This window comes from Mauremys reevesii, linkage group 3 (assembly GCF_016161935.1).
Source record: "Mauremys reevesii isolate NIE-2019 linkage group 3, ASM1616193v1, whole genome shotgun sequence".
In the NCBI taxonomy this organism is placed as follows: Eukaryota; Metazoa; Chordata; order Testudines; family Geoemydidae; genus Mauremys; species Mauremys reevesii.
In genome coordinates this window covers 15,992,401-16,009,015 of record NC_052625.1, presented here as the reverse complement: position 1 = coordinate 16,009,015, position 16,615 = coordinate 15,992,401, and the positions used below count along the sequence as shown (strand labels likewise).

The 16,615-nt window shown below is 40.9% G+C and overlaps 1 protein-coding gene across 6 annotated transcripts in view; it reads right to left on the bottom strand.

The window, feature by feature from the left end:
- The window catches only part of AFTPH (aftiphilin), a 63,699-nt gene that overhangs the window by 19,110 nt on the left and 27,974 nt on the right, over positions 1 to 16,615 (bottom strand). For 4 of the 6 annotated variants that reach the window (XM_039530110.1, XM_039530109.1, XM_039530112.1 and 1 more), the window contains 4 exons: positions 8,992 to 9,143; positions 8,313 to 8,439; positions 7,892 to 7,948; positions 4,455 to 4,577 (listed from right to left, as the gene is read on the bottom strand). In XM_039530110.1, the coding sequence (XP_039386044.1) occupies positions 4,455 to 4,577; positions 7,892 to 7,948; positions 8,313 to 8,439; positions 8,992 to 9,143 (459 nt within the window). The remainder of the gene's footprint in view (positions 1 to 4,454; positions 4,578 to 7,891; positions 7,949 to 8,312; positions 8,440 to 8,991; positions 9,144 to 16,615) is intronic. The other 2 variants (XM_039530113.1, XM_039530114.1) reach the window with 1 other exon arrangement.

Genomic DNA, 16,615 nt, shown 5'->3' with positions numbered 1-16,615 from the left:
TATTATTGGAAACCAAAAAATAAGAGGTGAATGGAAGTTCTGTATTTACTTATGGTAAAAGCTTTACCTGGAGAAATCTTTTCTTCCTAATGCCTTTGCAATGGTTCCAGTACTGATGAGTATGCTTTAAAGCAGTCTCTCACAACCTGGTGTCTAAAGATTTAATCACATCTAATTTTTATTCACTCTTAGTGAAAATACTCAAATTAGTGGCAAAGAAAAATAATGGTGCCAATGCAGAAACTGCAGCTGGTACAGTTATGACAGCCATGCCCAGTATGTTAGGAGTAAGGCTACGGTTTAATCATGAGTATTTTTGGTAAAAGTCATGGACAGGTAATAGGCAAAAAAACAAAAAACAAAAATCACGGCCCAAAGACCCATCCAGGACTTCTACTAAAAATACTCATGACTGAATCTCATTTTTCCATTGAGAGAAATGAGCTCAAATCCAGGCTTTAATCACAAGTGAAAACATGGATTAATGGTTTCCTACCAGTCCCCATTTAGCCACACAATCACCCTGAAAATAGTTTGGAAGTCTCTGTTAAAATGTTTAGATTCAGGACCAGTGTTCCCTCTAATTTTTCCCACCCATGTGCGGAATGATTTTTGTTATATGCACCAATATGGAGGTGATATCTAATACATCACCTCCATATTGGTGCACATAACAAAATGCATATGGCAGATGTGGGGCCAAGGGGTTTGGGATGTGGTAGGGGGCTCCGGGCTGGGGCAGAGGGTTGGAGTGTGAGCGGGTGAGGGCTCCGGCTTGGGGTGTGGGCTCTGGGGCCGAGCCGGGGATGAGGAGTTTGGAGTGCAAGTTGCCCTTGGGCTACGGTGAGGAGAGAGATCCCCCCCCAGCCCAGGTGCTGCTGCAGGGAGAGAGAGCTGGGGGGAGAAGGCAGGGATGGCTCCAGATCCCAGCATGCCAAGCGCGTGCTTGGGGCGGCATGCCACGGGGGGGCGCTCTGCCGGTCACCGGGAGGGCGGCAGGCAGCTCCAGCAGACCTCCCACAGGCGTGCCTGTGGAGGGTCCGCTGGTCCCGCGTGGCTTTGGTGGAGCCGCGGGACCAGCGGACCCTCCGCAGGCATGCCTGCGGGAGGTCCACCGGAGCCGTGGGACCGGCGACCGGCAGAGCGCTTGGGGCGGCAAAATGTCTAGACCCGCCCCTGGGGGAAGGGGTGCCTCTCGCCGCCGTGGCAGCTCCAGGGCCACAGGATAGGTGCCTCTCCCATGGCCGCAGCAGGTCCATGCCGGGGCTGGGTTGGGGCCAGGAAAGGAGGTCTCCCCTGGCCATGGCAGGTCCAGGTCAGGGCTGGGGGAGGGGCATGTTTCCCCTCTCCCAGCCGCCGCCCTGAGCATCTGTGCAGCGCTTAATAGACAGCTGTGCAGCTTAGAGGGAACGTAGTTCAGGATTTAGGAGCACTGGCAGAGCTGTATGGGTAAGATTATACTAGTGCCTACTTGGACTGAGCCTCTTTCACTTTCATGAACACTGAATTTACTCTCAAATGTTGGCAAAAATTGAGAAAAAGTGTTAGATGGACCCTTGTGCAAAAATTGGCTCCAATACAGACTGTCCTGCTTTTGGGGACAAGGAAGTTATTCTGCTGGTTCAGACAGTTTCTGAGCAGCAAGCTGCCAAAAATGTATATAACCTGTAGATAAATGTTGGCAACATCCGCAAAGTGTCATGAAAGATGACTAGTCTCTGAGATAGTTGCTAAAATCAAAGGAAAAGGGGCTGGAGACAAAAGATTCAGATGCAATTAAATAGAAATAATTTCCTGGTGCTCTTGGCTTTGGCCCTTGGATGACTCTGGCAACACTGATAATTCAAAGCTCCGTACAGGTATCCCAGATGATGAAAAACAACAGGAATGTGCATCAGATGTGGGAGTTTAAACTCTGCCAGCCTTACAAGCAGAAAATCCTTTGGAAGCCCTGATGTTTTACAACCATTTTCCAAACAGTAGGTTTTAACTCTAATGAGAAGTGCCGAACAAAAAGTATGAGAAATCTGATTATAGGAGTAGGCTTTTTTTTAGCCTTAGATTAGGACTGTAGGCTGAGGTTTAAAGATACAATTGAGTCGGTGCAATTGTCAGAGAATTATCCTTAGGTATGCTAAGGAAGTGAGGAAGAGGCAATCGAAAAACCTAGTTTTATTGTGCAATATTTAGCTTTCTGGTTTAACATATGAACTGTTTTTCAATTACCTTCTAGAGCACTATAAATATAGTTTATTGCTGTTTCACTGTGTGGGAGCTTTTTTAATTCAAAAGAGACTGTTTAAGATTTAAACATTTGTCTCCACACAAATAACCCACTTAAGAGATTAAGTCTGAACAAAAAGAATTTTGCTGTCTTAAAGCTGCAAAACAAGCTTGCAATGCAAATATACTGGCAACTTTTAAATGTTGCCACAAATACAGCACAGTAAACAAGACATTTGGAAAACTGGAAGAAAAGACTTACTATACAACAGTGTACAATTCATACATTAGATCATAAATAAATATATTCACTGGAAAAAATTTACTATACAAAAGTTTTTGTTTTGTTTTTTTCAAATACTACTTTCCTTTCTAGACTACTACTTCAGAGCTACTTTATCGTACTTAATAAATTCAATTCCATAAAGTGCCCTGCCATCGCTTACTCAAAGACATTTCTGACCTGTAATTCTTGTTCTTAGATCCCATTCTTGGATCATTCACATGTACGTTACTGAAGGGGGTTCCATAGCTGTCTTTGGCCAGTGGCCAATAGCAGGGGAGCATGCATCTGTCATCACCAGCAGTTCTAGTGGCCTTTCATGTAATTAACAGGACCTTTAAAGAGCTCATCTCATTGAGTTTAATCGAAGCAGAATGCCAGCTAATAGCTAAAGGCATAAAATATATTGTCATTACATTTTACCTCCAACACAGTGGGTAAGAGGTGTATGCATGGATCTGCTGTGATAAATACCTTCAGAAAAGAATACCTGGTAATTTTCTCTCTTAAGGTCTGGGTCACAGCAGGTCTCTACTCTTGAAAATCAAACTTCTCCAGGTATCTCAATAAGCAACTAAGAAAGCACAAAGTTATCCTGAACGCTGAGATGGAGGATAACAACTTCAGACTCCAGCAAAGAAGTCAACCGATGTCCATAATACAAAGTAGAATATACTCGAAAAGGAGAGAATGTAGATAGATCCCTAGACGACAACTTTTTTTTTTTTTTTTTTTAAAGGGGAGTCAAGGGAAGGAGAAGAGAGTGGGGAACTGAGGTGCTGAGTCTCGCCATAGGGCTTGGAAACAAAACTAGATGGGGGATGAATTGATCACTTAAACAAGAGACAAATCTGGCCACTTTGAGACTATTGACACTGATGGTGCTGAATACAAAAAGACAGAGATAACTAGATACAAGCATAAACACAGATGCACTTGGAGCACCCAGGGTACTGACTGTTCTGAATGGAGTCAACAGCGAAAAAACACTACCACCACCAGCAGGCCATAGCAGCTCTGTTATGCCCAAGTCGACATGGTAGAACAAGTTGCTAATGGAGATCAATAAGTCCTGAAGTGCTTGATCCAATGGCTTGATTAAGCACCAGAACCACTGGAACTAGAGTCATAGATGTTTTTTCAATCAGAAGTCATGGGCCTGATGCATAATCAAAGGAGCTGAGTGGTTTAATTGACTTGATCAGAACTCTGAGGGATGTTTGTATTGAACCTCATTCTCTGAATCTGTGCTGAGCATAACTGTGGTGACATGCTCATGATTTAGATGCCTCAGTATGTCCCACTGACTCTGATGCCCCAGAATGTTCCACTGACAGATGTTGGAGACAGTCACACGTGCCAGTAATGGACATTTTATGACTACACCCAGGGTATTTCTCTAACTGGCCAGGCTGCTTCCTATGTATTCTGCAAGATAAAATAAAGGGAAAGGGAGAAAGGAAAAACAGTGCAACAAGCACAAGTTTAAAACTACACTTTAGAAAATGTAAGACATGTGTCAGACAGGTAAAAATGGCTCCATACAGAAAATATGAAAACAAAAAGAAAAGGGCACTAAGGATAGGGGAGGTACAAGAAACCCAGAGAGAACTTTGAATGAAAAACATTAGTCAGATGAGGGCCAGCTGCTATGGCACACTTCACAATCACAGCAGGAGCTCATTCACTGTCAGTTGTTAGAAAGCAGCTAACCATTAGAGGCATTAGAGGTCATCAGGGCTCTTCGCAGATGCAGGTCTCCCTGTTAGTGGCTGGCAGCCAGAGACAGCTTCGGGACTCCTTCCAGACACACAAGGGGTGGATCCAAGGGTGGGATTTAATGTGATGCAGAGAAAACTCTTTTATATGTTCAGATTCCTTTGGCCCCAGAACCCTGAACTGTAATATTATAAAGCTAGATCAGGAACCCTGCTTTCCAGTTTTTTACCTGGAACTGATCAGATGTACATGTGCTCATCTCTGGTGATACAGGGGTAGTCTGTCCTATGGAAGCTATTTTTTCTGCAGCAGATATTGGTTTCAGAGGTTCCTTGGTAGGCTCTAGCATACCCTAAAAAAATAAGAGTCATGTGTACATATCCGCCAAGAACTACACAGACATTGAAAGACAGAAAATATGGTACTAAATAGTAATATTCTGAAGTAGGTGGGTCCCAAATGTTATTTCTGGGAATATTTTCATATTCAGTGTTTTAAGACCTCATCCAGCTCTATTTAGTGGATCATAGGGACCATTTTACAGTAAACAATGGAGACCCAAACCCTTTAACTGAGTCTTATTACGATCAGTAACATTACACAAATTAGAAGATACTGTTCCATAATCAAATGACATTTTCCCTCCCTGGTGTAAGTGGACTATCATAAGGATCAAGTGCCACAGGAGAAAGTAATATAGTAGTATTTACTCCAGTTTACCACACAAAATAAATTGGTTATTTATAAGAATTGAGTCATTTTGTAGCATGATTTTGTCTCCAATACCTTATTTTCTGTGGGTATGGCTACACTTGAGAGTTGCAGCGCTGGTGGAGGCTTTCCAGCGCTGCAATTAGTAACTGTCCACACCTGCAGGGCACATCCAGTGCTGCAACTCCCTGGCTGCAGTGCTGGCTGTACACCTGGGTCTGCTTGGGGTATAAGCATTGCAGCGCTGGTGCTGCAGCGCTGGTCGTAAAGTGTGGCCACACACCAGCGCTGTTATTGGCCTCCAGGGATTAGGAGATATCCCAGAATGCTTTTAACTAAATTACTCCCTTTGTTTTGTTATGCTGCCTCTCTTTGTTTTGTTGTGAACTTGGGGCTCCGGGAGCTGCTTATCTAAAAAACAAACACAGCTCCTGTTTGCCGTGATCAATCTGTAACTGACTGAACAATCAAATGAGATAACCCACTACCTTGCTGTGAATGAGGCAGGCAGGGGGATGAGAGTTTGCTTGACGAGAGACAGCGGGGGCAGGGCGGAGAAAGGGAGTCCGTTGGAGCAGCTGCTTATCTGGTCTGCAGGCTGTCTGCAGTTAAGACTAAGGGGTCGGGAAAAATTTCTGATTTTGCAAGGCAGGGAGCTGATACACAGTGTCGGCTCCAAAAATCCACTCTCTCTCTCTCCCCCGGTCCCTGTCACACTGCACCCCACCCCCCTCTTTTGAAAAGTACGTTGCTGCTACTTGAACGCTGGGATAGCTGCCCATAATGCATCACTCCCAACAGCGCTGCAAATGTGGCCACACTGCAGCACTGGTAGCTGTGAGTGTGGCCACACACCAGCGCTTTCCCTACACAGTTGTACGACCAGCGCTGTAACTCCCAGCGCTGCAACTCTCAAGTGTAGCCATACCCTCAGTGATTTGCTATTACTACTGCCAAGGATGTAAATCCAGTTTAAAATCTCAGAGAGGTCAATGAGACAGGGCTTTTCATTCTGAATCAAGTACTCAAGGCCTAGGATAATGATCCGAGTGGGCTTTGAACTCTTAAGCTCTTTTGCACATAAATGAGAAAAATTGGTGTAGTCACAGGCATAATTTGCATTCAGACATACAAAAGACTTCTGTTCACACAGAAGCATGTCCAAACCATGGGTTTGTTCCACATATCGTTGAAATTGTGTAAGTTAGCCACCAAAATTAGCTTGTACAATGATCAAGTGGTTCCACCATATGAGGAAATTAATGTTCAGGACCCAAACTCACTGGATCAGCAAAGAAACCAAATTTAGTTTCAGAATGGAGGGAACATCTGAAGCTGTGTGGTAAGAGGACGCAGTAAGTCATTTTGCATTAAAAGTCCATCTGCATACTGCTTATTTATATTTAACAATTAACTCATATGTGCATATGTATATTATATAAAAATAAAATTTAGGAGAGTGGCTTCTATGATGATATTTTCAAGAAGAATTTTGTAAAAATTTCTATGAGGCATGACCTGATGTGATGGGTGACTAATACCATGTATATTATTGGCCAAGTACATACCTTACTGGTACAATACATGGTCCAGCTCCTAAATATATACACAAGATAAGCCACTGCTTACTAATAAGAGATTTAAAACTCCCTCTGTAATATACAATAGGCAGATCCTGATTCAAAGCAGTGCACAAATAGGGCTTAATAAGTCCAAGTCTGAAGGAACTGCTGTGAATCTTTATATTAAAATGTTTCCTGGTAAATAACAGTGCATAACGTGTACCAGACAGTTGTAATTTCTTCTGTAAGAGGACTACTTATTAACATTTAAAAAAATAAAATTCCCATTAACAGAAAAACCTTTTAAAACTCTGATCAGAAAAATTATGATTCTTGGTCTGTCAATGTTTGTCTTATTACAGATATTGCCAGGTGTCTACGATGCCAGACAGGACAACATGGAGAAATTACTGCAATTCTTAAATGAAAATGGATGAGATCACCAGACAACATTACTTTAGATTTCAAAGAAACTGAAGGGAAAAACCTCCTTTATATATTGTTGCTAGTTTTTAAAGCAACTTTCAGAGCCAAGGCAGGGGATCTATGGTCTCTGTGGAACACATCCTATAAGGACGTATGGCCTGATGTCCACTTTGTACAATGTGTTGCTTGAATGAGACAGGAATTCATAGGAGCCCTTGACTCAATCACTGCAGATATTGTACATACAGGACTTTCATTGACTGGCAGACATGGAATAGTGCATAGCAATACAAGAAGATACACAGGTATCTAAGAAAGTTGAAAAAATATTGTATTTGAGAAACAGCACGTGATCATGTACTCAGACTTATGTACTAGGGATCAGGGTAATGGTTGCATGAGCCAGAAGAGTAATGTTTGATGGGGATAGGTGAAGAAACTTTGCTTAGTAATATCATAATTGTCTACAATAGGTTTTCTTGAACAGCAGCATCTAGTACTAGTTAGTCAGAAACAGTATACTGGACTATATGGATTTATAATCTGATCCACTCTGGCAACTCCTATGTTCACATTGCCATTTCCTGACTGAGGATTTAACCCTGCCACTTTAAACTTCTTAACTGAGGTTTTTTTCTTGAATGTTTTAAAAGCTGTATTCTAATCTCATGGGTTTTCACTAAATATTAAAATGGGATTAAGCTAAGAGTCATTATTCAGCCTACACACACTTTAACATATTGCATTATAATCTTTTCTTCTCACCAAAATGAGATTGGATCATTCAGCATAATTTACTAAACAAATAAAGCAAGTTATTTACATGTTTTGCAAGCTTCTCTCTCTAACAACTCTATTGATTCCCAACAAGTATTTGGGCATATTACAAAAACCTCTTTCAGTTTGTGTGGCACTTTATATATTTGATTATACTCGGTTTTTGTGGGAAGCATACTACGGTACTTACCAGTCCTGCTGCATACATGGGTACAATAACAGGCTGCTTCTTGTTGCCTGTAAAGAGCTAATAAAAAAGATGGATGACTTAAGAAGTTTTCCCATTCTGTCTTAATTATAAATAAAATTAGTATCTTAAAATATGGGTCAATGGATTAGGGTTATATTTATGAGATTCATATCAGAGCAAAGACTATATGAATTTATAACTAAACAAGGTTTTCATTTTCTTTTAAACAACTTTATACTGGAAATATAAATTCTCCTGAATTGTGAAGCTGTAGTACTAAAGTATACTGACACGAAAACTCATTTTAAAGTATGTCTTCTATGAAGAAGTGTGATCATTCAGAAAGAAACATAGGCATGCACAAGTAAATTTACTACAGCTCATCTAAAGAAATAGTTAAAAGTTTTATAGATAAACTCACAATATTTCTTGTGTCAATTCCCAAGGAGCATAAAAGCTTTTTGTTGCTGTGGGAGCCACCCCACTGATATCTCAATCCATACGAATCATGGATATCCTGCAGCTCTGTCCACACTTCCATAAGTTCCCTACACAACCCATGAAAAATCAAATCAACAGGAAGAATCATATGACTCAACAGCTTTAGACACATTCTAATTATTAATGTGACTGATGTTATAAATTCCAATTAAACTTGTGCCCAAACACTAGTACTCAAGGGAGCTAAAATTGCTATAGTGTTCTCAGAACAATTATTATTCAGACTTATAATTGGAAAATGATGCCCACAGCAGACAGAACAGGGCCTACTTAGACTTCAATGCATGAATTAATACAGCAATTTGTAGCAAGTGTAAGTAATAAGCTACATCTTAATTAACTATCTCATTTAGACATCACTTAAAAATAGAGGAAAAACCACCAATTAGATGAAATACTATCAGTACATGTGGTCACTGAAACAGACTACTGAACTACAATGATTAACTTTTACCCTATAATTTCTAAAAACACTTACAGAAACATTAGAATTTGACATACATCACTACATGGTTTTTAAAGTTATAAAGACCTAGGTTTGCTAAAAGCAGCTTTATTCACTTGATTTTCTTTAAGTTTGCCATATTAATGTTTCTTACCCACTGTTAGCCAAAGTCTCCCCTGTTCTCATCTGTTTGTTGCTTGCTTCCAGAAAAAGGTTCAAGGAAATTATCTCTTCTTCTATTTCAAGAACAGGTATGGAAGGAAAGCAAACTTCAAATATTCGCTCCAGACGGCTTAGCAATGTTGTCTAACAAACAAACACCAAAGAAACGTATTTCAAGTTTTCTTTAACTGCTTGTTCCAAAAATAAAGAAAAAATCTGATGAGTGTGACAAATGAGAAATTATACACAGTTCACATTCAAAGAAAATTATAATACACTTTTACATAATAACTTTTGTCAGGGGATCACAAAGCGCTTTGCAACTCTAAGAATCACAACTGAGGGGTAGGTAAGTGATGTATCCACCACTGACAGTACTGCTATACAAGTTTGACACAAGAAGTTATTACAATGTCTAGATGAAACTGCAAGGTGAATGTTGGTAGGAAAAACGTGCAGCAAGTATTCAAAGTGATATTTAGTTAGGGTGTGCGTTAATGTCCCTCATTCTTATGGTAGGTACAGTAAGATCTTTACTCAACACAAGTGGTCAAGACCTTGGTTTTGAATGTCCTCTGAAATACAGAACTGGCAACACCAAAGTTCACCCTGATGACAGGGGACTGGTTCAATATCAATTAACAGGGAATAGATCTATTTCCTGCATCATCTAGGTATTTATCAGGTGTCCATCAAAGTACTGTCCTGGCCCAACCATGTTTAGTTTATAATCTAACAGGCTAATAGTATAAATATGGGCACCTGCTATGCAACAGTTATTCTTTCCATAATATTCCCAAATACAGTGCGCTTTGTAAAGAGTATTCATTATTAGAGATTTAAGTAGCATCCAAATGTGCACTAGGCTTGTTACAAATGAGACAAATCCCTATTTAGCTGAAGACCTTCAATCTAAATAGATAAATAAGGAGGGGAGAAGGGGATGCAACATGAGTTTTTACACATATAATCATTTCAAAATACGAACTTTGCCTATATTATCCCTCCCATTAGTGTATTTTTGTATAATTGTTAGCCCAATTTTCTATTTTTAGCTCTTCTATAAAAAGTTAACTCATATCACTGCTCTATATCTTGGCCTTCCTCCTGGTAACTCCCTTCTCTTCCCATTAACAGCTGACCAAAAGGTTATCTGGTGATTTCTGTTGGCTCGTGAGGCAGTGGAGTGCTTCCTCTACAATACCTTTTGCCTTCCTACAGAAGCGGGGGCATTTTTAGGCCATCCTTTAAAAGGTGCTGGAGTGAGTGAGCCTGACAGTTTTACCTTCAATGAAACGCCTATTTAGGGGCAGAACACAACAAAACCCCACATTTCTCTGTATACTGATCTGCCACCATTATAAGGAACACCTAAGATTATGGCAACTGAAAAATCAGAGAATACACTTCCCAGTTTACTCTATGCATTTGATGTATAGTCACTTTCAGTGTCTCCTTTTCATGTAGAAAAAATTGTTAAACCATGACAAATTTTTGTATTTTTAAAGGACAGGTTTGGGGCTTTTTAAAAAAAACAAAACAAAAAACTATCCCTTCAGGTTTTGTAATCCTTACTACCATTTCATTTACAGTTCCAACACGGCCCTTGCCATGTTGCAGCTGCTCTGCCGTTCCCTGTCCGTCCAACTGCTGCGTTGCACAGCAGGGAAGAGACTAGCATTTGGCTGTTCCATTTCTGATGGTCTATTTGGCTGTGGGAGCCGCATGGCAGGGCAGAAGAGGCGCTTGAGTCACGGGCCAAGCTTCAGGGAGTGCCTAGTAAGGATGGCTCCCTTCCACCACATAGTTAGCCAGGGCAGTGGAAGATGAGAACCAATTATTACTCCCTGATACTCTCCCCCAGGCCAGGTTAGAGCAGCTTGGAGGTAGCTCTAATTTGCACCATCAGGCTAAAGTCCACAAGGGACTATATGCCAACTGAGGATAGCCAGAGCACAACATGCTCCAGCCACTCTCCTGATTCTGACACACTCCTCTGCACCAAGGGCTGAGGCAGGGAGGTGCAAAAGCTGGGTTTTCTTCAAACTGGGGATTCTCCCATATTGAGTGAATCCCCAGCAGGGGACTTGCAAGCGACTTCCACTCCTTTTGAAGCATCTCAGTGGCACAAAGATTTGAACAAGGCAGACAATGTGTCCGTACATACATTTTTTACCCTTAACCTTTTTTGATATACGTCTGGGAGTCAGGATGGACAGGCTTAAAAATAATGTAACACTAATTATTTCCTTTTAGAATTTTTCTGTTAGTGCTTTTACAAGAAACAATCTATTTCAAAATTAAGTATTATACTCTGTGTGAAACTACATCCGTTCCTATGATCTTTTACAAACTACTGACGTTTACTTAACATTCCTAAGATATATGCTACAGTCCATCAGAAATGCACAGCAATAGTCACTATGAAGGCAGCAGAGGTGCCCAGCCGTATTGGTAAAGTAGCACACCATCAAGTTTCCCTGGAAAGAGTCAAGATTTGGGAATATACTCAATCCCATGGTGTAATGGCTAAGAATAGGTTTGCTTAAGTAACAAGCCATCTACAAGAGGAAAGTGCCTGCCACTGTGAATACCTGCCGCCACTCAGAAAACCAGGTCAGTGTCTTAAGTTGGTGGCTTGATTTTAGGGAAGTGCAAATGACAGCAAGAGAAGGAATACAATAGAGAGAGCCCTTAATAGCAGAATCTCATCTCAGGCTATTGCTAGCACCCACATAAAAATTCAGATACAAGTTTGAGAGAGGAAGACATAGTTACTGCAGCCTTGGCACAATATTATTTCATCAAAACATCCTTGGCACATGCTTTTATCTATTCAAGTCTTACAGAAACATTGAGAAGGATCTCCAATTATTTATAGGTGATGTACTGTGGAAAGTAGGCAGGTTTCTATCGAAAATCAGGAGATCTGAACTGGGGAGAATTCCAGCTCCCTGGACTCATGCAACCCAAGTATATCAAGGGAACAATGGCAATAGCTCTAAAGGGAACAACTACACTTGTTCATTTAATTGGAAATATGACACTGTGTTGGCATCTCCTGGGTGGAAAGGGAGTTACCAAAAAAATAAACACTACAAAATTCTGCTGCTAATTTTAGAACTACATCCATTTTGTTTCATAAATCCCATCCAACTGCTTTACTGGGGAAAAATAGTGGAAAATATTTATATACATTGTGTACAACTACCAGGTCTTCCTGGATGATCTAGTTATACAATAACTTACTGTAAAGATGAAAAAAATCACAATCTAATTATTCAATATGAAACATTACCTATAATGCTTTGACAGGGCAGCAAGTATGCTTCTTAAATTTTAATATGCATTGTTGTTGTAATCGTGTTGGTCCCAGGATATTAGAGACAAGGCGGATGAGGTAATCTCTTTTATTGGACCAAATTCTGTTGGTGAGAGACAAGCTCGTCCTCACGAGCTCTGTGTAGCTTAAAAGCTTGACTCTCTCACCCACAGAAGCAATAAAAAAAGATATTACTTCACCCACCTTGTCTCTCTAAAATTTAATGTGACATTTGTTGAATAGAACAAATTGTTTGCACTTTTTGTGGCACTAGATGTATTTATGGCTCCTGAAAGTTCTGCACACATGCACCATTACAGTTTGAGGAGAAAAGAGGGGTTCTTAAATCAACAAGTAGAATTAAGAGTTAGACCATAACTTGTCATCCTGAAAGTTAACTAGGATATTCCATGTGTGTCTGACAAAATGGGTATCTACCCACAAAAGCTTATGCTCCAATACATCTGTTAGTCTATAAGGTGCCACAGGACTCTTTGTTGCTTTTTATGATATTCCAGGCAATCAAAGAAAGTGAAAGATTATGTTAATAAGTGCCTCTTCAAAAGGGTCAAAGCAGTTATATATATTCTAAGGTCATGGGCATTATAACTTAGGCCTTTTGTACCTATTAACTGCATATGGGATATATGCTGGCCAATTGTTTCAAGGTCCTCTTATTGAAGGCTATTTTGCTGCAATAATGCAGGCACTACAAGGTAGAAGATTTTTTATTCTATTAAAGTATTTATATATTAGTTTAATATACTTCTATAACATTTCTTATTTGGAAAGTCTATTAAAGTGCTACCTACTATTTGATTAGCATTAGTATCAATGTTTCTTGAGAGGGATTTTGGTTCATATTGTGTAAGTGCTTCTGAAGGTGGCCACTCATTACAGTTTATTTTAAAATTAGAAGATGAGACAACTGATAGTAGCCAAATTCCAAACACGGGACTCAATTGTATACCCTTATTCAAATGAGCAAGGAGCACAGGATTAGGCCCTTAACCCTAACTTCTTAAAAAAATTAAGGGCCCGGTGTACCCTTCATTTTCTCTCTTTTTACAATGCACCTTATCCATGGGCTATCAATAAAACATTTTATATAATAAATCTACACTGGCCCAATGAAAACACAATACTAATTAATCCAAAAACCACAGTCTTGGAGTTTCAGCGATAATAAATTAAAAATCTTCCCACTCAACACCTCCATTTCCCTTTAAAGCTTGGGTAATGGACAGACCTTACAACTTGCCCTGAAGGGCAACAAATTTGGTCTCCATTGGCAGATGTTACTTTGAAAGTAAAGAGTGGGGGCGGGGGAGAGGGCGCATGCTCCACTGGGCACCAGGTCACAAGCTCAATGACGTACAAATATAAGAAGTGTAAGACTGCCTCCCAGTTGCCATGGTATAATAGAAGGAGAGGCGGGGAAGAGAGAGTCCCGTCTACGTAAAAGATCCAAACAATAGAGGGATTTTTAAGATAAATAACTACAATTCAAGGTTTTAGCTTTAACTGAACAAAAATCTTTTGAAAGACTTAACGCATATACTCGATCATAAACTGGTTTGTTTATAACCCGAACCCCACCAACATGGATAAGTAAAAATGGAAAAATGTTATAACCTGTTCATAAGCCCACCCTATAATTCAGGGGTCAGCAAACCTTTGGCTCCCAGGCCATCAGGATAAGCCGCTGGTGGTCCGAGATGGTTTGTTTACCTCGAGCGTCGCAGGCATGGAGGTAAACCTAAGTAAACAAAGTGTCCCAGCGTGCCAGCTGCTTACCCTGACGGGCCAGGACAGCAACTGGTGGGGAAATTTTTTTGGGGGGGAGAAGCTGGGAGTCAGGAGAGTAACCCCTGTGACCACCCCCCACATGACCCCACCCCTAGCCCGGGACCCCCCTCAACTCTCCCCATCCCATCCCTTCCCACCTCCCCAGATGAGGGCCAGCGGAGGATGTCTCTGACCTGGCTGGAGCTGCTCCGTCAGGCTGGGTAGTGCGGCCGCAGCCTGCTCCAGTGGGCCAGACTGGGCGGCGTGGCCACAGCATGTTCCAGCAGGCCAGGCCGGGCGGCGTGGCCGCAGTGTGCTCTGGCGCCCGGGCAGCGTGGCCACAGCCTGCTCTGTGGGGCGGGGCCGAGCGGCATGGCTGCAGCCTGTCAGCCAGGAGCTGCAGCTGCTTTGGAGGCTGGGGGAGAGCAGCGTGGTCAGAAGTGGAGAGCCTCTGGCCCTGCCTCTTCCCTTCTGTATCTGCTGGCTGCACTGCCTCTCCTTGCTCCCTCTGTTGGGAGGGAGGGGCTGTGTCCCACCTCTCCCTCTCTATACCCATTCATAAAATCAACCCCCATCTCGGCTGCTTCCTTTTTTTTACTAAAACATCTGGCTTATGAACGAGTATATGCGGTACACATTCAGGGCTGACTACAGAGATTAAAACAGCAAAGGCATATGTAGAGAATAGGCACATGAAGAGAATAAAGCAGCTAAATTTATAGTCTAGAAGAGAAAAGTTTGTGGGGACATGATCTGATAACTTCAAGTTCACAAGTTAAATGAAGGAAGAGAATTATTTGGTCTCAGAAGATGGAAGACCAAGGAGCAATGGTCCGAAGTAGGGCTGGCTCCAGGGTTTTTGCCGCCTCAAGCGGCAGGGTGGGGAAAAAAAAAAAAGACGCGATCGCAATTGGCAGCAGCTCCACCATGCCGCTTTCTTCTTCGGCGGCAGGTCCTTCCCTCTGAGAGGGACCCGCTGCCGAATTGCCGCTGAAGAGCCCGACGTGCCGCCCCTTCCCCTTGGCTGCCCCAAGCACCTGCTTGCTGAACTGGCCCCTGGAGCTGGCCCTGGTCTGAAGGCAAGAAAGAGAAAATTTGGATTAAAGTAAAGAATGTTAAAGTATATGTCTGATGATAGACATCTCTCCAGTGCAGTGGACCCAATTCACAAATATTTCTGTCCAAAAGGCAGAAGTTGTTTTGTTAAATAAAATTGGAAGCTCCTGGTGCTGGGATTTATGCTAAACTGACCACGCTGTTACCAATATATTTGCCTCCAAAGAGATGAGTAGCTTTCTGAGACAGCCTTTTGCAAGGACTGGCCTATACAGTTTTTGCACTGACTTAACTAAATAGGTTTAGAAATGGATTTTAAAATTGTCGCAGCTCTCCTAATGTGCACACTCTTGCATCAGTTTAACAGGGTCATAAAGTCAGTTTAATGCAATTGTTTAAACAGAGCTACACACATTTAACTAATTTTTTTTTTTTAAAACACCACCTTAGTTAAGCTGGTGCAACTTGTTATTTAAAAGATGCTCAAAGGATTCTTTACCCCAAGAAACAAACTTCCCTTTAAACACCTTCTAACAATATACCCCTTTCTCTTCAGTGTGGAATCCATCTGGAAGGAAGGGAGTCTTCACAGAAGCACTTCGGAGACAAAAATTTCCATTGGTTATGGCAGAGCAACATATCCTTACCAGGAGAAGCCAAACTTACAGGCAAGAAAACTAGTTTTCCCTTTCTGGTCCCATATTTAAACATTTTAAAAGAAAAAACCTAAACGTAAGATGTCTTTGTGAATTCTTTAAAAGATTCAGCAAAGAGTTATTTGGTTTTAAACAGTGTTCAAAACACTGCAACACTATGTTGGTACATGCAAATCAGAAAGTGAACACATTAGTCTGTTTTCACTGTGAAAACACAAAGGTTGAAAGAGTAAACGGCTAGTATAAATCACAACAAATACAAGTTATACAATTTTTTCAATTATATAAGGTGTTATTAGAAAGAGGCATGGAATATTTTTTCTAAAAAGTGGAATTTTTAAAGTGACACTAAAAAGTTTTTACAACGAACTGCTGAGCAAACTGAAAATTAAGTAAAAAGTTACCCACAAATGGGAACAGGATGGATGGATAACCTTTTTTCTCTGCTTTTTAAAAAAACAAAACAAAAAAACAAACCCAAATATCAGGAATGTCAAGCCTTGTCTTCCTGGTTTGCATGTTTGTTGTAAGCTCTTATTCCTTAATAGAAGAGATTACTGAATCTTTAACAAAAAAAACTTCTCTTCCATCTGTTTAAGTTACATAAGTTTTAACTTATTTGAACAAAAAAACAAAAAAATACATTGAGTAAAATTTACTTTCCCTCCCAATAAGGTCACAAATCCTACTGTGTCTTCCTTTTCAGGTCCCTCCTAGTCAAACTTTGTGTGTTATAAAGTAAAACATTTTTAATTACCTACTTGACTTTCATTTTTAAAGTATAGTTTCCTTCA